Raw genomic sequence first — 25,608 nt, 5'->3', positions numbered from 1 at the left:
AAATCCCTGCCCCTAGCACAGCGCCTTGCACATGGGAGGTGCTTGGAAGCTATTTCCTGACCTGACCTGATGGGAAGTCCTTGAGGGTTTGGGAGCTGCTGGTGGTAGCAGGTTCTGAGGTACAAATGCTCCCTCCCAGCCACCTTTGCCAGGCCCCCTCTGTCTACCACTGAAAGTTTTCAAAGACAACGGTGCATCAGTAATCCACCCCACACCCATTTCCCCAGCGCCCTTTTTGTAGGAGGCTCTGTGATTTTTTTTCATGTCCTGGTTTACACTGCCCTCTGGTGTGTGTTTATGGGACATGCATGTCAGGTGGGTTTGTGGTGACTTTTTCCTATGGTCATGTATGGATGTGAGAGTTGGACTGTGAAGAAGGCTGAGCACAGAAGAATTGATGCGTTTGAACTGTGGTGTTGGAGAAGACTCTTGAAGGTCCCTTGGACTGCAAGGAGATCCAACCAGTCCATTCTGAAGGAGATCAACCCTGGGATTTCTTTGGAAGGAATGAAGCTGAAGCTGAAGCTCCAGTACTTTGGACACCTCATGCGAAGAGTTGACTCATTGGAAAAGACTCTGATGCTGGGAGAGATTGGGGGCGGGAGGAGAAGGGGACGACTCAGGATGAGATGGCTGGAAGGCATCACAGACTCAATGGACGTGAGTCTGAGTGAACTCCGGGAGATGGTGATGGACAGGGAGGCCTGGCGTGCTGCGATTCATGGGGTCGCAAAGAGTCGGACACGACTGAGCGACTGAACTGAACTGAATTGAACTTTCTTGACATTGGAGAAAAGAGGTTCCCATATATGCACTGTTTGCCATGCGGCTGGGGGGAGAGTTAATGTTTAAGGACCACCCCCCGCCCCGATTTAGATGGAAACTCTTGAGGTTTACCAGACACAAGAAGCATTTTACCATGTCCCTGACCGCTTGACTATCACACAATGCCCTCCTTCTAGAGTCAGGCTTCTTCCCTGTGTTCTGCTAAAGGCCCCAGAGGAACAGGGGTAGAGTTTATTTCATTCCCTCTCTGCTGTCTGGCTTCCTGTAATTCCCTAGGCACCTAGTTCTTGGGCTGCCCAGGTGGCACTAGTGGTAAAGAACCCGCCTGCCAATGCAGGAGATGTAAGAGATGAGGCTTCAATGCCTGGGTCAGGAAGATGCCCTGGAAGAGGGCATGGCAACCCACTCCAGTATTCTTGCCTGGAAAATCCCATGGACAGAGGAGTTGCGGCGGGCCACGGTCCATAGGGTTGCAAAGAGTCAGACATGACTGAAGCGACTTAGCATGCACCCACCTAGTTCTTATCATTGCCTCACTATTTGTTCTAAAGGGTCTGGATTCAGAGCAGGCCAAGCAAAAACCCGAACTGGCCCTCCCTAACCAGTGTCTGCAACACCTGCCTGGTTTACCTCTTCCTACCAACTGCCTCGCTCTGCTGTCCCTTCTCAGAGCCGAGCCCCCAGTCAGTGACTGTAAAGTGAGGTTCCACGGGGCAGAGGGGCTGGTGGGACTAAGGTCTAGCTCACCTTCCTTCCACCTTGCCATGTAACCTCCCAGAAGTATTTGCCTTTTATGGTTAGGTTGGATCATGAAAATGTTGATATACAACAACTTATGATCCACAAAAACATTAATTAAAAAAACCCTTATTTAGGCACTAGACCCTATATGTGCTAGTGATGGCCCTGCGATCCCACTCATTTGGGACCCCTCCTCCCTCCCCCAGCTCATTCAGACCCAGCTCATGGCACAGCAGGATCCCAGACTGCAGAGCTGCAAGGAGGGCCCTACAGCCCTCGAGAAGGTTGATTTCAGGGCCCAAGATGGGCCCGCTTTCTGCATCAACCCTCCGTTTCAATGTGGATTCTGCGGTGACCTCTGGGCCAGGCTTGGTCTGGGGGGATGCAGCCAAGAGAGAGGATGCTGATGAGAGCCCCCAGATAAGCCCATTTTGCTGGATGGCCCTCGCCCTCTGGGCTATACACACAGACTTTTCTGGGAGCTTCAGGAGGCCTTGGGCTTCTTGATACACCGGGCGTCCAAACCCTCACCTCTACTGCTGAATCTTGGCAGCCAGGCAGCTTCTGGAGCTCTGCTGCCCCCCAAAACTCCTTAGGATGACTCCCAAGCCCTGCCAGACCTCAGCCCAGGGTGGGAGGCATCTAAAACTTGCCCAGGGATGAACGCAAAGTGGCCCAGGAGGTTTTAAAGCTGCAGAGTAAGGGAGGGTTTAGGAGTTGCAGTGCGCAGGGCCCATCTAGGATGAGTTTTGGCTCTGCTGTCTGTCCTGATGTCTTGAAACTTGATGGTGCAGGTTAGAGACCTGGTCTCTTTCCAGAAGGATGAAAACAGAAGAGAGAGTAGCTCAGCTCAGGCCACTGAAATCCATAATCCATCCACCCATTTATTTGTTAAACTGATTATCGAGTGCCTGTATGTGCTAGGCACTGTGCTAAGTGCTTGGTGTATAGCAGTGAACAAAACACAAAAATCTCTGCCTTCATCACAGCATCTTAATGTTAGCTGGGCAACAATACTTTTAAATTTTTTTTCAAGGTTTCTAGAATGACCACTTTGTTTTAAAATCAGTAAAAATTTTATTAAAATAAAAACACAGTCTAACTTTTTTCCACTTCACCAAGGCAAAATTGCATCAGAATTTGAACTGAGGGACATAAACCAGAGTCGGAGAGAAGGTTTGCCTGCAAGATTGATTAGTTGCTAATAAGAATTAAGTAAGATAATTTAAGTTGGTATGATGGACAGAGTGGTAGATTTGGAGTGAGAAAACTTGGAAATGAATCTCAGTTTTCTGGGTGACCTTGAGCAAGCCCTTGCTCAAACTCAGCTTTCTATTTTGAAAAATGCAGCTGGCTGCTTAAGGAAGATAACATCCACCAGGGCGCCTGGCCCAGAAAAGAGGCTCTGAAGTGTTAGGTGATCTTGTCCAATCAATGCCAGTTATAAGACCGCATCTGCAAGCTTTTTTGGAGGGCTCATCATTCACTGCCACTAGAGGCTACAGTCCTGATAATGAAAATTGCCCGGAGAAGAACCACAGTTTAAAAAAAGTATTTGTTTACTTGGCTGCACCGGGTTTTAGTTGCCTCTCACAGGATAGTTCCCTGATCAGGGATGGACCCAGGCTCCCTGCATTGGGGAGCGCGGGAGTGAGTCAGCCATTCGACCACCAGGGAAGTACCCACAGTTCTTGAAAAAAAAAAAAAAAATTCAGAAACACAAAGCCACTTTTCCATTGGTCCTTGCCCACCACGCCCCGCCAGGGCTAGGGACTCTGGTTTTGCTCCTTTAAAAGACTCCATCACGTGCCCAGAGAGCCGGGGGAAGCCAAGAGGACCGGGAAGCACCGCCTGGCGGGAGGCGGCGGCGCGCGTTGCTGGGCTGGTGTCCTGGCAACCCCGGAACGCGCCTCCGCGGGTGAAGCAGGTGGCCGCGGCGTCCCTCTTGCCCTTGGCTCTCGGATCCTCGGCCTGCAGTTCGGCAGTTCGGCTGCCGGTTGGGGTTGGTGCGTTGATGTCGGCCGTATCATCCTTGGAGGCCTCGGAGCGTAGAGCCAGGCCTCCCCTGGGGGAAGGGGTGGACCACCCAGCGGAGGAAGGGAAGGAGCATCTCGGTGGGCGGGCGAGGGCCCAGGGAGCTCGGCGGGCATCCGAACCAGGAAACGCCCAATCAGAGAAAGCGAGGGAAGCTCTGATAAAGAGGCCAGCCCTGCCCTCTAGACTTTCGGTGGCCCCTGAAGTTTTGTTTCCTTTGATTGATGCTTTTTTTTTTTTTTTTTTTAAACAAAGGTCTTTTCTTTGTCTCCGGCTCGCTTTTTAATATTTAAATCAACATCTGCACAGCTGAGTCCATGGACCCTGGAAGCGGTCCTCGGGGCTCTCGTCTCCGCCTCCTCTACAGCAGAGACCTGAATAAGGTTCAAGAGAAAGGAGACTCTGACATCACCACTGGAGAGAAGAGATACAGTTGAGTTTAAAAAATCAGGAGGGCTGACTGGGATTTGGTTGCCCCAGCCAAGTACACTGAGCCAGAAGGCATCTTTTGACATTTAAAAGAAGGCTAGTTTGGGACCCTGTAATAGGGACTATTTGTATTGATACTGTCTGTATTAACCCAAGGTCTGCTAAGGCAGAGAGCAGCATCCAAGCAGGCGTTCTCATAAATGACCTCCCTGGATCTCCTAATATATCTCACGGAGAGGTATATTACAAAGAATGAAGGAGGACATAGGTTTGACCTGCCCAGTGCGTCAGTCAATAAATGATAAAGCTGGGATTTGACATGAGTCTTCCGGTCTCCAAACCCAGGCCCCCACTTCTTTTTTCTCTTTGCTCATATATCAGATTTGTGGCACTGTTCATTGGATGGGACAGCTCAGGTAGAAATTAGGAACACTTTGATGAAAGGTTTAGCTTAAACAGTGGATGGGAGCTCTGTGATTGATTTTTATGGCTGAAGAGAATGTTTAGGGGTATATTTGTCTTTAGAGAACAGTGCTTGTGGAATAGAACAGCCAGAGTCTCTCAGAAAACCCCCAAGTGAGTACATGTAAGTGGGTAGCCTTCAAAAAGAGATTGTAGTACATTCCATCTCTGCCCATTAGAGCTGGGTCTTTGGTCTTCTGTATTCCGGGTCTGTGATCTCTCCATTTACAAGTGCAGGGAGAGGGTGGCAGTATGATTTACTACCTGCCTACAACTGGGGCTCCCCTGGTGGCTTTGACAGTAAAGAATTTGCCCTCAATGACTGGGGTTCAGTCCCTAGGTCGGGAAGATCTCCTGGAGAGGAGCATGACAACACACTCCAGTATTCTTGCCTGGAGAATCCCATGGACAGAGGAGCTTGATGTGCTACAATCCATGGGGTCGCAAAGAGTCGGACACCACTGAGTGACTCAGACTTTCACCTTTTCTTACAAGCAGGGGCCAGTGGAGCAATAGAAATTAGAGCCACTAATTGCCCAATGTGGCTAGTTCAGCAAGGAGAAAAAGGTTCTGGGATTCTAGCTTTAAGCTCCAGAATGTTCCGCAGTTTTCAGATTGACCAGGCCTAAAGAAGGATGCTGCTATTTTAAGGGTGGGTAAAAGGGTTTCAGGTTTCTAGGTTAGGGCTCCTGGAAGAACAGCAGCCCCTGAGATTGCCACACCGCATGGCTTCCTTTTCTGCTGGAGAGTGGTATCCACTCAGGAGACCACATCTGAGCTCAGCTTCACATGGAGTCCACAGGTTTCAGTAAGGAAAGGAGCATGGATCCATGAACCAGCATAGGCCAAGTGCACAACTCTGGATGTGTATGCATTTTTCCAGCAGAGAGAACCCAGGACTTTCTTTATTTCTTGGGGGGAGTCTGTGATTCAAAAAAGGGTTAAAAACCACTGTCCTAGATCTTTCATTTGTTTGTTGAGCAGATAGACAGGGACTGGAAACCAAGTGTTTGGTTAAAGAGTATCCACAAGAAGCTAACTTGGCTTGCTGTGTTATTTTCTCCCCGCCAGACAGTGCTATTGTGTAACTCAGCTGGGATGACAAGCGTGTGAAAGTGCCTTGGTTATGTAAGGTGTTATTCCTGCCTAACGGAAATGGAAATAATTATTGTGAATTTCACAGATGGTACCAAAGAAACAGACTTTCTTCTGAAACAGACTTTTTTCCCCCTCGATTCCTTTCTAGTCATCAGAACTTTCTCTTAGGTTGGACCATCTTTTTTTTTTTTTTTGTCTTGAAGTGTTTTGACTTAGGATTTTCAAGTTCATGGCTCACTGGGTATCTTTTGCATTTGCGTAACAAGGAGCATGATAAATGGTGACCCTTTCAAGAAGAATGTTCCTTAACTTACCGTGTCTCGCCTCAGGCTACAGTGCTAGATAGAGAGGTGGGGCAGGCATTGTGAGCTGGGCACAACAGGTCACTGACTTGCTGAAAGTAACTTGATGTTACTCTACACAGCGGAGGCATCAATATCAGGATGGGAGGGTTCGGACTTGAGGGTTCGGTCTTGCATTTCCAGCGCTCTTCTCCCCCCTGGTGGCTTAGACGGTAAAGCGTCTGCCTGCAATCAGGGAGACCCGATTCCTGGGTCAGGAAGATCCCCTGGAGAAGGAAATGGCAATCCACTCCAGCACTCTTGCCTGGAAAATCCCATAGACGGAGGAGCCTGATAGGCTACAGTCCATGGGATCGCAAAGAGTCGGACACGACTGAGTGACTTCACTTCACTTCTCCCACCTGAGGAGATGTGGAGAGGCAGCCTGGGGTCAGGCTTAAGTGTCTCCAGATGATGTTTGAAGCTGAGTTTCTTCTAGGAATTTCCGGAAGCCAGCCAGGTTTGGAGAAAGTGCCAGTTGAGCAGGCAGACCCCTCTTCCAGCCCTTGCTGGTCCGTCTGCAGAGTCTGCTGTTAGGGCAGCTGCACGCTGCTTTCTAGAATGTTGCCATCACAAAACTTCTTAAGTAAACAGGGAAATAGGCTAAATTTGTAGATGTGATTTCACTGGCTAGCTGCTTAGGGTTGCATAATGTATTTACATTTTACCTCTGAAAAAAAAGAAACCCCAAAACTTGTGAGGGGGCCCCCTCTAATACCATCCTTAGCAAACAATCCTTGCTTTGGTGAATTCGCCAGTCCCCCTAGTGGCCGAATACAATATAGAATGTGAACTATTTAGAAAAGGCAGTCTCTGTTAAAACCTATGGGGCAAGTATTCTCATAAGTAAATGCTATGATAAGTAACTCAGAACTGACATGAGTCTCAACCCAGAAGACATCTCTGCTCTTAATCTTATTTTTTCCTTTACATATGTGGGTCCTTTCTGCATCTTTATATATACATTTCATACCTTTTTCGTATATTACTGAAAGTAGAACCTTGGAATGAAAGAGCAATTCTCATAGGTTTTGGAGGACATCAACGGCCAAATTACTCTTCAGTAAGATGGAAGTTTTTTCAGCAACAGTGTACAAGAATGTCATTCCTCCAAGCTGTGCCAGCCTTAGGTATTTGTAAATGGATAGAAATAATAATATCTTATTTTAAGTTCAGCTCTTTTACTAATATAAGGATGAATTTTTTTCCCCAAACATATATTGTCTATATATGCGTGTTTAGTGAATTACCTAATTATGTCTTTTGCTCATTTTTTTTCTTTGGGTATAAGATTTTCATCTTATAAATTTTTAAAAACTCATGTTTTGTCATGATTATTAGCTCTTTTTTTATCCTGTATGTTATGAATCTATTTATAGTTTGCTATGAAAGTTTCAAATGTGTATGTTTTCAAATCTACACATCTTTTCTTTTGCTTGTATTTTATACCTTTCTTAGAAATAACTTCCCCACTCTAACATTATTTAAACATTTACTTGTTATTTTTTCAGATACATCTTTAAATTTTTGCATTCAAATTTGTAATTCATTTGAAATTTATTTGGGGATAAGGGAGGTTTAATTTTATTTTCATTCCAAATGGTTAATTAGCTGTTCCAGAAATATTTTTTTGAATGATCCATTCTTTCTTCACTGAGATAAAATGCCACTATTATCACAGAAAATTTTATTCTAGCTACATTTGCTGTTTTGTTCTGTTGATTTATCTGTCGGGGTTTGTTTCAGTTCCATCATGATTATTGTAACATTAAATTACATTTTTTGGGGGGGGTTTTTTTTTTTGGCTGCACTGTGTAGTATGTGGGGATCTTGGTTCCCCAACCAAGGATCAAACCCATGCCCCTTGCAATGGAAGCTCAGAGTCTTAACTACTGGACTGCCAGGGAAGACTCTAAACTACATTTTAAGAGTTATACTCCATTGCTCTGTAACCTTGTACAAGTTATTTGATATTTCTGGTACTCAATTTCTTTATGGATAAGATTATTTCTGTTTTATTTGTAATTGTGGTCTCTTTTTCATTTCTTAAACTGTTTACTTATATTAAAATTTTTTCTTGAACTTTAGCTACATTTTTAATTTTTTCCATGAACCGCTAATTCTGATAATCATCTTTATTTCATTCGTTTCTGCTTTTATTTTATGATTTCTTTCCTTATCATTTTGAGGCGTTTGTCTTTTTCCCCTTGTATCTTGAATTGAAAGTTTAGGTCATTCGTTTTAGAATCTTTGTTTTCTGACACTATAGCCTATCACTTGTAAGATGGACATTTTTCACAGTTTGTGTCTCTGAAGTTGGATGGGTCTTACCAGTGCCATGGGCCCAGTAGCCCCTGTGAAGTAGTTGATATAAACTTTCCTGGATGAGCACTGAATAATGCAGAGGTGTGTCTGTGGTTTGGAAGAAAATTCCAGAGGCACTTAAGAAATGCTCCATCACCTACATTCTTGTTGCATTGCGAAAAATTTTGGTGGAAAATATGGACATCAGGGATTGAGGTGAAAAGTGATTCAATAATCAGACTTTTGAATGTGCATAAGGTTTAAGAATGCCTTGTGCTCAGTCGCTCAGTCTTGTCCAACTCCTTTCCTCTGTCCGTGGATTTTTCCAGGTAAGGATATGGAGTGGGTTGCCACTTCCTACTCCAGGGGATCTTCCTGACCTAGGGATCAAACCCGAGTCTCTTGCGTATCCTGCAATGACAGGCAATTCTTTACCACTAGCACCACCTGGAAAGCCCCACAAGTGCCTTTAGCCATTTAATTTTGCTTTTATTTTCCTTCTTTAAATATGCACAGGATTAAAATCTATATCTAAGTAAGTCTAAAAGGATTCTTCAATAAATATAAAAGTCCAAAATGATAAAGCATGTGTCATAATTTAATTGGCAGCCTCTGTTCTTTGTGGTCCGTAAAATAATAATGTTTTTACAACTGACGGTGTCTTACATTCAGTAAAATACAGTGTATGCATTTAAGGCTCTAGGTTCTAATTACTGCTTTAGTTGAATCCACAAGTTTTGATATATTGTATTTATGTTATTGATCATTAAGTACCTCATGAGTCACATTATGCTTTCTTCTATTATGTGAAATGTTTGGAGATGTGGTTTGAGTTTCCAAGCTTATGGGTGTTTTTTGGCCGTCTTTTTATTATTGATTTTTAATAGTATTGCGTGTGGTCAGAGAGTGTGGTCTGTATTATGTTCTTGATACCACACTTAGGCTCCATATCTGGGGCTGCTGGAGACCTGTGCTCTTTCTTCACAGCTCTGCCCTTCACTGGGTTCCACTCCATCCCAATTACTCACTCCTCAAGCAACCAGTTGGCCCTCGTGTATGGAGGGCTGCCCTAGGCTGCATGCCTTGCTGTGCTTAGTTGCTCACTCATGTCCGACTCTTTGCGACCCAGTGGACTGCAGCCCGCCAGGCTCCTCTGTTTGTTGGGATTCTCCAGGCAAGAATACTGGAATGGGCTGCCATGCCCTCCTCCAAGGCATGGCTCAGGGCCTTGTGCCAAACACAGCTCTTCCCACACTTGGCTGGCTCTGAGAATCACCCGAGGTGCTTCTTAAACATACAGACTTCTGGGTTGCCGCCTCGCCCCCGCCATAAGTTGGCTTGGAACCCTGGAATCTGCATGTTGAACAAGTGTTCCAAGGTGATTCTCATCACTGGACACATGTGGAGAATCAGGAAGAGGGGCAGGATAGAATGAGTGCATTGATGGACCTGGGCTTGAAGAGGAGGAATTTCACTGCCAAACATGAGCCTAAGAACTACTGAGGGAGTGAGGCTTCTTCAAAATGTGGATTCCCAGGCTTCACTGACCAAGATTCCAGTTTGATGGGTCTGCAATGAGATTTGGGAATCGGTATTTTTGAATTATTTCTTATTTTTAATGTTTTATGTTGTTTTTTCTTCCACCACCTCCATTTAACTTTTTTAAAAAATTTTATATTGGAGTGTAGTTGATGAACAATGTTGTATTAGTTTCAGGTGTACAGCAAAGTGATTCAGTTATACACAGACATGTATTTACTCTTTTTAAAATTCTTTTCCCATTTCGGTTATTACAGAGTATTGAGCAGAGTTCCCTGTACTTTACAGTAGGTCCTTGTTGGTTATCTGTCTTAGCACCTCCCTTTTCCCATTTATTCTGGTAAGCTGTATTTTTTTCTTTAAAAAAAAAACTTTAAATTTTATATTGCAGTATAGCCAATTAACAGTGTGATAGTTCCAGGTGGACAGCAAAGGGACTCAGCCATGCAAATATATGCATCTATTCTAAACCCGCCTCCCATCCCAGGCTGCCACATATCATTGAGCAGTGTTCCCTGTGCTATGCAGTAGGTCCTTGTTGGTTATCCATTTTAAATATAGCAGTGTGTACATCCCAAACTCCCTAATGATCCCGTCCCCCATTTTGCCCCGCTGCTGCTGCTGCTGCGTCGCTTCAGTCGTGTCTGACTCTGTAAGACCTCATAGACAGCAGCCCACCAGGCTCCCCCGTCCCTGGGATTCTCCAGGCAGGAACACTGGAGTGGGTTGCCATTTCCTTCTCCAATGCATAAAAGTGAAAAGTGAAAGTGAAGTCGCTCAGTCCTGTACGACTCTTAGCGACCCCATGGACTGCAGTCTACCAGGCTCCTCTGTCCATGGGATTTTCCAGCTAGCAACCATAAATTTGTTCTCTAAGTATGTAAGTCTGTTTCTGTTTTGTAAATAAGTTCATTTGTATCATTCTTTTTTTAGATTCCACTTTTTTATAAGGGATGTCTGACTTCACTCATATGACAATCTCCAGGCCCATCCATGTTGCTGCAAATGATGTTATTTCATTTTTTCTAATGGCTTGAGTAATACTCCGTTGTATATATGTATCACATCTTTATCCTGGGAATCTGTATTTTTAACAGGCCTCTCAGGTAATGCTGATGCAATAGTTTTTATCCTGAGAAATCCCAGGATGAGGGTATTGTGAGAGGACAGATTTTATAGAATTTAAACTTTAAACTTTGTAGAGTCACAGGCAAAGTCCTCCTAAGAGTAAAGTGTTTGGTAATAGAGTTGGGTCTTGACAAGTGTGGGAAGGATATGATTCACTTGATAGATGAATTTGAGAGGGAGTTGACAGGAAATGAATAAAACCTGGCTAAGGTAGTCCCACTGATGGATGATGGGAATTTGCAGAGGTGCCCAGTAGATGCCACACACATGTGAATCATGAAATGGTAGGTGGAACAGCAGTCATTCTAAAAATGAACTCCAGCATCAGAGAAGTCTGACTCTTATTTCGGAGAATTTTCTTATAGCTTTTTTAAAAAGAAATTATTTACCATCTGGGGAACAAGATCAAGTGGGAGGTAGTTTCATGAATGTAATCCAGTGGTGATATCTATGTGTTACAGGTACCAAGCGCAATGATCTTGTGGAATCTAAGGGATGCTTTGCCAACGTAACATCACCTGGCAGAAGGGTCAGCCCCTCATCTACTGAAACAGGTCTACGTGTCAGTGGGCCTCTCAGCCCTGGCAGAGGCTTTGTGCACCTAGAGTAAGTAAGGGTCCAGGGAAGAGCCGTAGACATTGGGGTCAATTCTAACCTGGGGACCAACAGTCTGACAGGGAGTGTGACATGTTTACAAGAGCATGGGTTCCGGAGCCAGACTGGGTTCAGATCTCAGTCTGTCACTCGGTAGCTGTGTGAATTTGGGCAAATCACTTCACCTCCCTGGGCCTCAGCTTTCTTATCTGCAAAATGGGGGGAGGTGGTGGTAATACTTCAGGAGACTGTTGTGAGGATGAAATGTGGTAATTCATGTAAAGTGATTAGAAGACTCCTTGGCATGAAACACAGGCTGTGCAAGGGCTCGCTATTATGAAGGTGAAATTAAACTATGTAATTTTGGGAGTGCAAATATACACACACAGGTGGCAAATCTTTTACAAAATATTTGTTTATGTCATTTTTGCTTTTGGCTGCATTGTGTCTTAGTTGTGGCACATGGATGTTCCTTGTGGCGTGTGGGCTTAGTTGCCCCAGGGCAAGTGGGATCTTAGTTTCCTGACCAGGGATCAAACCTGTGTTCCCTGCATTGGAAGGCAGGTTCTTAATCCCTGGACCGCCAAGGAAGTCCTGGTGGTACACTCTTAAAGAACAGCAAAGAAATGGTTACCATAACAGTCAGAGTCGGGATTGTGGTTACCTCTCTGGGAAAGGGACACAGATGGTTTCCAGGGAGTGAGAGGAAAGGGCTGGCCATGCGTTATTTCTTTTCTTGGATGTCGGCTTTAGAAGTATTTGTAAAACTGCACTGTTTTATATGCTTTCCTCTGTTTGATTTCTTACGATAAAAAGTCTTAAAAAGCTTTCTCTAACAGTTTCTGTTGTAATGAAAGTAATTTAGTGGTTTCCATGGTGGCTCAGTGGTGAAGAATCCTCCTGTCAACGCAAGGGACATGGGTTCAATCCCTGGTCCAGGAAGATCCTCCATACCAGGAGCGACTAAACCCTTACATTACAACTACTGAGTCCACGTGCTCTAGAGCCTGGGAACTGCAAGTACTGAGCCCCTAAGCCTGTGCTGTGCAACAAGAGAAGTCACATCAATGAAGAAGCCACAGCTAGAGAAAAGGCTGTGTAGCAGTGAATACCCAGCACAGCCATAAATACATAATTAAATTAAAAAATAAAGTCATTTAAGTTCATTATAGGGATTTTGAAAATATAAAAAACAGTATAAAAAACAACCACCATGGTAATCTCATCTCTTAGAGAATTGGTATTAACTTTTTTTATATGCATGAAAGAAAAATCTATTTCTTATGCATGGAAATATGCAATTATTTTTCACAATTAAGATCATATTATACTACTTTTTTGCAAAACGTGCTTTTTCTAACTTTACCCACTCTTTCACAGTCACCTGTTTATCTGTCCATGTCGTCTTCCCCTTGACCCTAAGCTCCTGAGAGGAGGGACTGTTTGGATCCCCAGTGTCTAGACCAATGCTTTCCACAGAATGTACTCAGATATGTGTTTGTTGAGTGAAAGTAGGTGGATAGTCTTCAAGTTCTTTTGGAACATTTCCTTTATCTTGGCAATGTTTTCTATGCAGTTAATTCAGCAAACACAAATATATAAAAGTATTTAGGAGAGACATATATCACCCAGTGTCAAAGTTATACATTTGGAACTGGGAGGGTGGACTCTGAGTTGTTGGCTTTCTTGCTTTATTTGCACACTATGGAAGTTCAAAGACATTAGTATGGGTATGTTTACTTAAAACTGAAATTGGGCTATGCAAGACTGTGAGTTATGGACCCAGGGTTCTTTATGATTTTTAGGCAACATAGTCTAGAGTTAGCCTGCAGATTCAGCTCGGCCCCTCTCTAGGGTGTGGGTTGTTAGTTTCTTTGAGGGGTCATTTCTTTGCAAATGGAAATGATTCTACTGGCCCCACCTATAATAACAGGATTTTTTGTTAGGAGCAAACAAAATGATCAACATGAAGTTGGTTTGAAATGATTCCAATATCAAGGTGGCATAATATTTTGAAAAAAGATCCTATGACTTGATAACAGATAACTCTACCTGAAAGTATTGTCCAAGGCCATCTATCAAATGCTAGGCCACTAAGACCAGAAGTGATGGCTTTTTCTGTTGACGCCCACAACAGCTCATTACAGGAATTTTTAACTGCCAGGAAGTTCTGTACTAAACATAGTGCTCTGTTATTATAGCCATTTCAGTCAAGTCTTATTTTTGATTATTTCTTTCTCTTTTCTTTATACTGATTGATTTTTTATTTCCATTTAATGATTTTATTGGACATGCAATTTTTTGGTAGCAGTTTTAGTTGAAGCATAATTCATATACCATGTAATTCAGTTTAATAATGCAACCATTATCACAATCAATTTTAGGACATTTTTATTGCCTCCTTAAAGAAATCTGTCGCCCTCATGTCCCCTATCCCTCCAGCCCTGGATAACCATTAATTTTATCTCTATGGATTTACCTGTTCTGGATATTTCATATAAATGGAATCACCAATATATGGTCTTTGGTGTCTGGCTTCTTTTATTCAGCCTAACGTTTAGGTGTATGCCAGGAGTGTAATTGCTGGGTTATATGATAATTCTGTATTTAACTTTTGGACACCAAACTGCCTTTAGGCATGCATCTTTTGAATATATTTCAGTTCCCTCAAATTATGAATCAATAAATTATATGCTCATGGGCTTTTATTGAAGAGTAGTCCTAGTTTTCATATGTGAGGGCAATTCTAGTGTAAGAGATGTAAGATCAGGTTGTAGCTTCCAATTTAAGCACATCGACATTTTCATCCTTCTGCTTCCTTTCCAGCCCTGCTGCGGAGTTGGATCTGAAATCCTCCTCCTCACATTCTGATCACTCCTCTGAAACTTCACTGCCTGGAGTCCAAGAGGATAAATATCCCGAGGAATTCAGCCTGCTAAAGCTGCAGACAAGTGAGTAGGTTATAGGTCCTCTCCATGTGCCTCCATGCCCAGGGTCTTTGCAGAAGGCTGCCATACTGTTGGGTGCCATTTGCTGAAGACCCACTAGGTGCCTGGCATTCAACATACTTCATCTCTAATTCTCACAGCTCTGTGGGGCAGCTACTGTTATATGTTTTACAAAATTAAAATGCCTTATAAACATAAAAGTACTATAATAAAATATTAAAATAATAAAGAAGCATGTAGAATATGAAAACCCCTTCCCCAATATTTTCCAATCATCCCCTTATTCTGCTCCATAGCTGTGAAGAATTTGATATCTGTTCTTCGAGAATTTTGAAATGTAAATGTATATGTATTTGAAATGTATATGTATAAATATATATATATTTATGGATTATAATATACCACCATATTTTCACTGATAGAAAACAGTACAAAATTATTTTCAAAGTATTGTTTTCACTCAAAGTACAATAGATCATGGATTCTTTCTGTGTCAATACATATAGACCTATATGGCTAATACAGACCTCCCCGTTTTACACAGAAGGAAACTGAGGCTGGAGAGATTCAGTCACCCACAGAAGCACACATAGTTAGGAAGTGAAGGGATGGGGTTAGAACTCAAACACGCCTGCCTCCATAGCCTCTGGTCCTTCACGGCCACCAAGGAGACAAGAGTTTCTTAAGCAACCCTGGAGCTGTCAGATCTTTCACCGTTCAAAATCACTTGAGCAGTTTTATAGGAAAAGGGTCGGACGAAGAAACAGACTAAGGTCTCAGAGCAGCCCTTCTCCTCGGTCCTAATCACGCTGCATCTCTCTGTGTTTCTGTAGCCTGGCATGTGCCAGTGTTGGCTGCCAACACCATATGCCATCTGGTTAAGATGCCATGGGTGTTCCAGCCCTTCCCCTGACGGGCTTTCTATTCCTACACATTTATTAGAGTGAAGATTGGCTCACAGATGCTTATAAAACTGTCTCTGAGCTTCCTCACCCATACATCACTTCAAACCATAAAACTGGCCTTATTTTTGAGAGGGAGAGTAAAAAGGAAAAAGAGAAGAGCGCTCTTAGATAGCTTTCTTTCTACTTCCCTTCTTTTGTGCCTAGTCCCATAGAGGTTGACACTGCCCTTGATGTAGAATTACGGAACTACACACATGGATACAGGTCGTATAGCCAGACAGTGCTGGGGGTGGGGGTGGGGCTTCACACCATTTCGTTATCCAGCTACACTGTGAGGCCGGAGCAGTGCTGATCGAAGCATTTCTGATGTCTTGCAGAAGATGGGCAGCGTCCTGAGTGGACATTTTATCCAAGGTTTAGCAGCAACGTCCACACCTACCATGTTGGAAAGCAGTGTTTCTTTAACGGGGTCTTCCTCGGCAATAGGAGGTCTCTATCAGAGAGGATAGTGGACAAGAGCCTTGGGAGAAAGAAATGTGGTAACGTTTTCCTCCTGAATCTTCATTGTGCAATGCCCCAGGATACTCGTGAGTTGTCATTCCAGTGGCCTAGCCTTGTGTGGCTGGGGCAGACCTAGGGGGTCACTGTGTCATCCAGGTGCAGCCAGGAAAATAGGAAAGACAAGGGGATGGTTGGCAGGCTGCACTTTTTGGCAAAGAACTCACACCATATGCTGATCCACATTTTTGTTTCTCTCTGAGTTTCATAAAATGCTAATGTGATATTTGAGTCATCAGATAAGTTCTCTCGGATACTTATTAATAGAAATCTCCATTGAAGTCCGAGGAAAATAATTCATGTTTCAATTAGATGCTGCTTGTCATACGCATTTAAATCGTACTTTCGATTCTTTACAAGGAAAACATCCTGTAACCCTTAGCTTCAGTTTGTGTTGTTGTTTTGTAGCTGATTTAAAGAAAGGTAGATGTGATGAGGAAGTATGTATATATATCTCCTCAGCTTGTGACTTGGTGAGTTCTCTGTTCCAACTTAGCCATCATAAGTTTATTGAAAGACCCTAAAGAGTTTCTGAATAGCAAGGGACCATTTATGGTACACGCTTCTATAGAAATACCTGTATAGGAGTCAGCAAGTGCTTCAGGGAAGAGTAAGATTGCTATAATAGGAATACAGGGCTTCCCTGGTAGCTCAGCTGGTAAAGAATCTGTGTGCAATACAGGAGACCCCAGTTCAATTCCTGGGAAGATCCGCTGGAGAAGGGCTAGGCTACCCACTCCAGTATTCTTGGCCTTCCCTGGTGGCTCAGCTGGTAAAGAACCCGCCTGCAGTCTGGGAGACCTGGGTTTGATCCCTGGGTTGGGAAGAGCCCCTGGAGAAGGGAAAGGCTATCCACTCCAGTATACAAAGAGAAATAAATAGAAACTTCTAGTTTTATTTATTTATTTATTTATCTATTTTTGAGTTTTAAAATAGACTTTTAAACTCACAGCAGAGACAAGTAGTTTTGAAAACCAAGGCTTTTCCTTGGGTAGTTGTTATTTAGTTGCTAAGTCATGTCAAACTCTTGTCCGACCCTATGGGCTGTAGCTCTCCAGGCTCCTCTGTCCGTGGGATTTTTTAGGCACGAATACTGGAGTGGGTTGCCATTTCCTCCTCCAGGGGATCTTCCTGACCCAGAGATCGAACCCATGTCTCCTGCATTGACAGGTGGATTCTTTACCGCTGAGCCACCAGGGCAGCCCTTGCATGGATAGAGAATACACCACAAGCCAGACTAGAGGAGGTGAGAAAGTAGTCATTGATACGGGGACTCTAAGGAGTCCTGTGTCCTACCCGACTCCTGAGATCAAAATCTAGTGGCTGAGGGGACATGAGTCTAGCTGGGGCTTCTGCCTCACAGGGTGGCTGGGGGAAGACCTTGAGCTTCCAGATGAAGTGGCATATCATCTGACTGTGCGCAGAGAGCGATGGTAACTCTGGGCAATGTTTGGGGAGAAAGCCTCCTGAGGATCTTATCCACCCAGGAGATGTGGACGAATAGCAGCGTTCCTGTGCCTTGTAAAGACTGTGGAGCTTAGGACAGAGAGAAAGAGAGTGATAGCGAGCACGCGAGCAAGCCAGGGGAGCTGGTTGTACGGCTGGAATGCTGGCAGGCCACCATAGGGTACACTGTTGATCACCAAGCCGGGGGTCATATGGGAATAAATGTGTGTTTCACCTGATGCATGCCAGACAGGGATGGCTTCAGAGGATCAGACTGCTGCTGCTGCTGCTGCTGCTGCTGCTGCTGCTGCGTCGCTTCAGTCGTGTCCAACTCTGTGCGACCCCATAGACGGCAGCCCACCAGGCTCCCCCGTCCCTGGGATTCTCCAGACAAGAACACTGGAGTGGGTTGCCATTTCCTTCTCCAATGCATGAAAGTGAAAAGTGAAAGTGAAGTTGCTCAGTCGTGTCCCATGGACTGCAGCCTACCAGGCTCCTCCGTCCATGGGATTTTCCAGGCAAGAGTACTGGAGTGGGGTGTCATTGCCTTCTCCAGAGAATCAGACTAGATGGCCCATTTTAGTAGACAACAGAAATAGATACCAGCTCTCAGAGAGCAGCAGGTACCCATGTGGTTTGCAGATGGTGACCCAGGACCCAAAGCCTTCTCATAGATCCTGATGTCATGTAAGCCTGCTGTGCACACTCTGACTTCTCACTCCTGAGAGGCAGCCCTAGGGAGGAGAGCCAAGTATTTATTTAATTGGTTTAAATCTGGAACAGCTGAGAAAAACCAAGAAGGGATTAAGTTTAGCTGTCTATTACTTAGGCATGCTTTTGGCTACAAGTAAGAGAAAAATCAAATTATCAGAGACTTAAATTGTAAGATATTTATTAAGTAATTAACAAGAAGCTTTGGTATCTAGTGACCTATATGGTCTGGTTGCCCAGTGATCTCATCAAAGACACAGGCTCATTTTGGGTTTTTTGATGTATTACCATTCTTCGTAATGTTGGATTTTTGTGTCTAGATGCTGGTCCCCTTATGGTTATAAGATAACTGTTGTAGTTCTAAGCATCATATTTGTATTCAAGACATAAAAAAGGAAAATCTCCTGTTGCCTTCCCCTTTTAGAAGGAAGGAAAGTTTTCCCATATGGTCCTTGGGAGACTTCCTTGTCTCACTGGCCAGAACGGGGACAACTTCAAGTATATATTAAAAGTAAATGAGGAGGACTTCCTTGGTGGCTTAGTGGTAAAGAATCCGCCTACTAATGCAGAAGACATGGATTCCATCCCTGGCCTGGAAAGATCCCACATGCTGCGGAGCAACTAAGCAACTAAGCCTGTGTGCCACAGCTGTTGAGCTGTAGAGCCCAGGAGCTGAAACAACAGAAGCCCAAGCACGGCAACTAGAGAAAAGCCTGCACAGCAACCAAGACCCAGCACAGCCAAAAAGCAAAGAAAACGAGGGACTTTCCCCCTGTTCCCAAAGCGGGAGCCCGGGTTCGATCCCTGATCAGGAAGCTAGATCACACATGCTGCAAAAACGAGTGAAGATTCCCAAGTGCCATGGCCAAGACCTGGCCCAGCCAAATAAATACAAAGATTAAAAAAAACTTAAAAAGAAAAATTTAAAAAGGGTCCTGTCTGTTGGGTGTGAGCAAAGAAGGAGGTTGTGTCCCCAGCTGCATGGCCCTGCTTCTAGTCCCAAGGCAGTCTTGCAGGCCAGGATTACTTTCTTGGGAGAGGCATCTGGCATTGGAGGTGCATGTTAAATGGCCATCCTGTGCTAGCCTGACTCCATGGGAACTCAAGTGGTTTGTTTCTTGTTCCTGGGGCATTGGAAGGGGCTGGGTAGGGTGTCAGAGCCTGGGCTGAATAAGCAGTGTTTACTCAGCATCAGTAGACTTTTTCCTGACTCCTCTTCACCATGAAGGCCACCTCCCACTGCTGCACAGCCTCATTCTTTTTTTTTTAAATCAATTTATTTTTGGCTGTGCTGGGTCTTTATTGCTGCATGAGCTTATCCCTAGTTTCAGTGAGAAGGGGCTACTCTCTAGTTGCAGAGCACAGGCTTCTCATTCTGGTGGCTTCCCTTATGGAGTGTGGGCTCTAGGGCTTAAACAGTTGTAGTTCGTGGGCTCAGTAGTTGCGGCCCCCGGCTCTAGAGCACAGACTCGATAGTTGTGGCACACAGGCTTAGTTGCTCCACAGCATGTGGAATCTTCCTGGACCACAGATCGAACCCGTGTTCCCGCATTGGTAGGCAGATTTTATCCACTGCGCCACCAGGGAAACCCCCTGTCCCAGTCTTTGAGACAGAAGGAGGAGCCAGGATCCTTATTAGCTGAGATCCAATCAGAGAGGCAGAGCCCCAATTCAAATGGCCTCTAATCCCTGAGGAATTCAGGGATTCAAAGTGCACTAATGCCTAGGAAAGAAAAGATTTCAAGTCAGAGTTTATGCTCCTCATTGCAGATAACTTTTGATTCACCGTTCATTTTAAACCAAACCATCCCATCCAAACCTAAGTTATTGTTCTTTCTCAGGGTAAAGTAATCATAACACCTTTAAAAAAATATCTCAAACATAGGCTCACACTTGAAAAAAGTTTTTTAATTTGTTTCTTAAATTTATTTTTTACTTTTATTTCAAGCTCACACTTTTCGTCTCCTCAAGGTGAAACAATCATAAACAGAACATTTAAGAAACCTATATGTACCTAATGATAAAACACTAAATTATCCTATTTCCACTGTCATGTCAATACTTAGAACAAATCTGGGGACCATCTTCAGCTCTTTTTATGATTTCATTTTTAAACACCATTCGCAGTTCTTGACCCCAGGAATGGCATCCCAAAGTTAACTCCAGGAGATAATCCATATATGTATCCAGAACAGAGTAAAGGCTTTCATAAAGCAGGATCAACTCTCCCGCCAGTGAATTTTTCATTGTAAGTATATGTTAATAGTAGCATTATTTAGTGAACTTTAAAGGAATCATATTTCTCTCTGTTACATATAAATTATATTTTTCAAGGGGCAAATCTCAACAGGACATGGTGAAGATTTCTAAAAAAGTCCACATCTATTTCCTTAGTGTATGTATATTGCATGTGTATAACTGAGATCATACACAGGATCTTGACTACAAAAAGGTGGTTGCTAATTTTGTTCCTATTATTACTACTACAAATATGAAGGCTTAAATTTTCATTCTGAATCACATTGTTGGTTAGGAGGGTTGACTTACACTCGAAACTAAGCATCGACGAGAAAGGGAGGGTCACTAAATTAAAAGAAAAATAGTTGGTGTGGTACATTAAAAATATTTTAGAAAATTAATCACTTTCCAAAGAAAACAAAACCACTAATTTCAAAACATACATGCGCCCTAATGTTTATAGCAGCATTATTTACAATAGCCAAGATATGGAAACAACCTCAGCAGATGAATAGATAAACAAGATGTGTGTGTGTATGTGTGCGTGTGTATATATATATATATCTTCCCTGGTGGCTCAGATGGTAAAGTGTCTGCCTATAATGCAGGAGACCTGGGTTCAATCCCTGGGTCAAGAAGATCTCCTGGAGAAGGAAATGGCAACCCACTCCAGTATTCTTGCCTGGAAAATCCCATGGGCGGAGGAACCTGGTTAGGCTATGGTCCATGGGGTTTCAAAGAGTCGGACACGACTGAGCGACTTCACTCACTTCACTCATACATATATATATAACACACACACATATATATGTTATATATATTATACAATGGAGTATTACTCCACCATAAAAGGTAAAATGTTGTCATTTGCAACAACATGGATAGACTTGGAGGTATTATGCTTAGTGAAATAAGTCAAACAGAGAAAGACAAATACTATATGATATCACTTATGTACAGAATCTAAAAAGTAAAACAAACTAAAAAGTAAATAGAACAAAACAGAAACAGACTCACAGATATAGAGAAGAAACTAATGGTAACTAGTGGGGAGAGGGGGTTGGGGAGGGGCAAGATAGAGGTGGGGACTGAGAGGTACAAACTACTATGTTTGAATTAAATAAGCCACAAGGATATAAACTACAGGGAGTATAACCAATATTTTATAATAACTACAAATGGAGTATAACCTTTAAAAATCATATATCACTTATGTATCCACTTTAAACATATTGTAAATCAACTGTATACCTCAATAAAAATTAATCATGTTTGTTTTAATGATGTTTACAAAAAGCGATAAAAAAAATACGAAGAACTATGGCCATTAATGGTTTTGAAGCCCATACATGGCAATTAAAACAAGAAAATAAGACATTGTATTGAACACAATGAAGTATTGATATCTTTGCCATAGAAGCCATACCAATCTGATGGTTGTCTTTTCTGATTTTCAGAGTGCCTTATGAAAAGAAATTTGATACATTTATTCCACTTGAGCCTCTTCCACAAATCCCCAAGTGAGTTATCTCAACATATTTCATATTATCCTACCTTTATGAAACAATCAATTATTTCTTTTCTCCTATGGAGGAGCTCATAGACACCTGAGGCATAGGGACCTTTTGAATCCTGGCAGCTGGGTAAGGTGGTTTGCATGGAGGGTTTCTGGTTTTGAAGGTCAAGTGTCTATGGAGTCTAGCCGCTGGGCTGCTTACATCTTCAACAGATATGATTGACAGACCGCCAGATGCCACGTGTTATTGTAGGCATGCACCATGAGGGGTTTTATGTGGAGAAACAGTCAGGGTCCTTGCTTTCCAAAACACAAGAGTTTGTTGGGAAAGAAAGACATATACTTAAATAAGTGCAGCCAGGGAGGATGGTTAGAGTTTGAAGAGGCAGAGAGTAAACTAGTATTTCTGTATTTCAGGAAAGTATCAGTCCTCTGATCTTTTCTTTTCTTTTTAAAGAATATTCATTTTTATTTATTTGGCTGTGCTGAATCTTTTAATTACAGCACGCGGGATCTTTAGTTGCTACATGCTAACTCTTAGTTCCAGCTTGTGAAATCTAGTTCCCTGACCAGGGATTGAACCTGGGTCCACCTGCATTGGGAATGTGAAGTCCCAGCTGCTGGACTACCAGGAAAGTTCTCATTCTTCTGATCTAATAGTTTAGCTTTGCTCCATTCTGAACCAAAATATTTTGATATGTAAGTTATCTTTATTTTTTTAAAAGAATTCTGTCATTCCCACTGATAGTTCCCTTTTGACTAAAGAATTCCTTAATAGGGAGATTTTCTAGATAGGGAACTTTTTGGCTTTTATTTTGTAATTCATTCTTACTTGTATTACCTTGTGATCAGAAAGTATTTTTATTATTTTTATTTTATGGAACTTATCAAAATTTTCTTGTGAGCTAATATACATTCAGTTTTGGGACTCTTTCCATATGCATTTGAAAGCACATTCTAGGGACTTTCCTGGTGGTCCACTGGTTAAGAATCCACCTTGCAGTGTAGAAGATGTGTGTTTGATGTCTGGTTGGGGAACTAAGATCCCATGTAATGTGGAGCAGCTAAGCCCAAGAGCTGCTACTAAGACTCAATTCAGCCAAATATGTATATATATGAAAGTGCATTCTATTTTATCAGGATGCATATTAGATACATACCCAAAAGATTTATCTTATTGTTTATTGTTTAGTCCCTATTTTTTCTTACCCAGTTTTGTCCGCTTGACTGCTCATTTGGTCCACTTGTACCAAGAGTTGGTGTGTTAAAGTGTCCAAATATTAGTGTGTTTCTGTCTTTATTACTAGTAGCTTTTAACATTGCAAAAATATCTTTCTTTTTTCTCATTTAATGCATTTTGTCTTGTGTTATACCTAGCCAGATATTAAGATTACAACTCTTACTTTGTTTTGTTTGCATTTGACTAATATGCTTTTGCCCATGCTTAGACTTTCAAATTACTGTGTTTTACATCTTTCTCTCAGAAATAGAACTGGATTTTTCTCTGTGAGTCAATTTGAAAAGTAGTTTCTCTAAGAGGTGATTTAGGGTCACTTGCATTTATTGATTTGACAGATTTGATTTAAATTCTGTCAGAATAGTTTGTTACATGTGTTATGTATATTATATTTACCCTGAGTCTTTCACCATTTTATTTCAACAAAAGTTGAGAAATTATTTCTTTGGATGTTTAGGAATGCTGGTGTTTTTTATTCTATTGGTTCTTTATGCTGATATCTTCCTATATTGCTTTTTGCCCTTATTTTTTTAGCTGGGCTTCTAGTGGGTTGGCCAAAAAGTTTGTTTGGATTTTTACACAAGATGTTATGAAAAACCTGAGCAAACTTTTTGGCCAACCCAATATTATTGTGTTGTCAGCTTTAAATGATATCCCATCTATTCCTCCACGTGGTGATCCTCTGTCTTCTTACAGGCACTTCCTTACCTTCAGTTTTCAGGGTATTTTCTCAATCACAATGCATTTCTCCCCCTAAATATGAAAATTCTAGTGGCCAAAAGATGAAAGCATTCTTCATCTTCCTGCTCTGACTCATCCCAGGAGCCAGACTTCCCAAGACCTCTTGGATCACACACAGCACAGCCCAACATATGCCCTTTCAAATCTCAACAGACCTGGGAGGATGCCAGGTGTCTGTATTAGCTGAGGTCCCAGCAGAAAGCAGAAGGCATACTTTGCTGGGATTCTGAAGACAGTTTAATGAAAGGACTGTTTACCAATGAGTGAGCAGGTTGAGGGAACTCACATGGGAGGGTGAAGCACCCAGGGACTCCCACCAGTGGGAAGCTCTTAATAATGTCTAGGTCTGAACAGCAGGAGAAGAGCTCATGGTTCACAGGGCAGTGAGAGAATGGAGAAGGGCTATTGTAAAGGAGCTGTGGCCGTGGAGAATACAGCCACTCCAGAACTGGGGTACCTCAGGAGACAGGGTGGGAGTCAAGGAGCTCAATAAGACACATCTCAGTCTCTGTCTTTGCACCTTCTGATCTCCTGTGGGTGCTTCCCACTAGCCAAGCCCAACTCAAAAGTGGGGGCAGGGAGGAGTCAAGGTGATGCAGGGTACAGGGCTCAGATTCCTGGGCAGAGAGGGACACAAAAGAGACATGGGTTTGGGGCAGGGACAATGATGACAACTAATATGATGGGTTTAAAAAAAATATTTATTTATTTGGCTGCATCGGGTCTTAGTTGTGGCATGCAAGATCTTTTATTGCGGAGCTCAAGCTTCTCTCTAGTTATGGCACGTGGCTTCCAGAGCATGCAGGCTCAGTAGTTGCGGCTCGCTAGCTTAGTTGCAAGGCATATGGGATCTTAGTTCTCTGACCTGGATTAGCCTGCATCCCATGTATTGGAAGACAGATTCTTAACCGCTGGACCACCAGGGAAGTCCCAATACCGTGCTTTATGTTGACACCTGTTCTCCAGAATTGGAGGCCTTCTTACTTTTGGAGAATGGAGTACCTTGTCTCCTGAAGGTGTTTGCAAATTTTGCATCAGGCAGACTGAAATGGTGTTGTTCTCTTCCCACAGCTTGCCTTTCTGGGTGAAGGAAAAGGCCAACATGCTGAAGAGCGAGATAAGAGAAGTCGAAGAGCTTGACGATTGGCAGCCAGCAGTCTCCTTGCTACACAGTTTTCTACCTGCTGGTGGGTCAAAGGACTTTCAAAGAATAGCATAACAACTGGAGGCAAGCCCGGAAGAGCAGGCTTTTGAGAGGCTTCACAATGGAGAGGAGAGAGGCAGAGCCTCTCCCAGAGTGGATGGTATCCTTTGCCCCGAGGTGGCCCCTGGGCGGATGTCACGGCTGTGGGTCGCTGTCAAGTGTCTGTTCGAGAACTGTTAGTCTTGCGATGGAGCACAGCCTTTAACTCTGTGCCTCTATCCACAGGTTCTTTGGACTTTCCAAGACAGTCCTGAACAGGTCCAGGAAGCAGGCCCTGACTGGCCCCTAGAGAGCCTTTTCCTGTTGAGTGCTCCTGTTAGTGCAACTGTTCTAAATCAAATGTTTGACTTGGACGCAAAATCACGGTGTTTTGCCTTTTTAAACGTTGTTATTATTTTTTGGCCATGCCATGCCATTCGTGGGATCTTAGTTCCTCGACCAAGGACTGAACTCCAGCCCTCAGCAGTGAAAGCTCGGAGTTCTAACCACTGCACCACCAGGGAATTCCCTTCACTTGTATTTTGAAAACTTTACTGATAGAAAAGTTTTCAGAATCGTACAACAAACATATACATATTCTTCACTTAGAATCTACAGTAGTTAAGGTTTGTCCAAAGGTATACACATTCTTTTTCTCATATTATTCCT

At 43.1% G+C, this 25,608-nt stretch overlaps 1 protein-coding gene across 2 annotated transcripts; it reads left to right on the top strand.

Moving 5' to 3' along the window:
• SPATS1 (spermatogenesis associated serine rich 1) lies at positions 3,352 to 25,314 on the top strand. 2 transcript variants are annotated; one of them, XM_018039325.1, is made up of 8 exons: positions 3,352 to 3,533; positions 3,817 to 3,993; positions 11,324 to 11,468; positions 14,283 to 14,407; positions 15,687 to 15,848; positions 20,152 to 20,272; positions 21,720 to 21,782; positions 24,828 to 25,314. In XM_018039325.1, exons 2-8 carry the CDS (start codon positions 3,879 to 3,881, stop codon positions 24,973 to 24,975), a joined length of 879 nt encoding a protein of 292 aa, XP_017894814.1. In that variant the 5' UTR covers positions 3,352 to 3,533; positions 3,817 to 3,878; the 3' UTR covers positions 24,976 to 25,314. The 2 variants fall into 2 exon arrangements, with proteins under 2 accessions (XP_017894814.1, XP_013829226.1); XM_013973772.2 differs by lacking the exon at positions 15,687 to 15,848.

Source organism: Capra hircus, chromosome 23 (assembly GCF_001704415.2).
Source record: "Capra hircus breed San Clemente chromosome 23, ASM170441v1, whole genome shotgun sequence".
Classification (NCBI taxonomy): domain Eukaryota; kingdom Metazoa; phylum Chordata; class Mammalia; order Artiodactyla; family Bovidae; genus Capra; species Capra hircus.
The sequence above is the reverse complement of the archived record's forward strand: the minus strand, read 5'-3'. Positions and strand labels throughout refer to the sequence as shown.

Excerpts from the sequence above, each read along its gene's own strand:
- SPATS1 (XM_018039325.1), top strand. The coding sequence starts at position 3,879 with ATGGACCCTGGAAGCGGTCCTCGGGGCTCTCGTCTCCGCCTCCTCTAC. Across the intron at positions 3,994-11,323 it reads CACTGGAGAGAAGAGATACA|GTACCAAGCGCAATGATCTT; the intron begins GTTGAGTTTAAA and ends TATGTGTTACAG. Across the intron at positions 14,408-15,686 it reads CCTGCTAAAGCTGCAGACAA|AAGATGGGCAGCGTCCTGAG; the intron begins GTGAGTAGGTTA and ends GATGTCTTGCAG.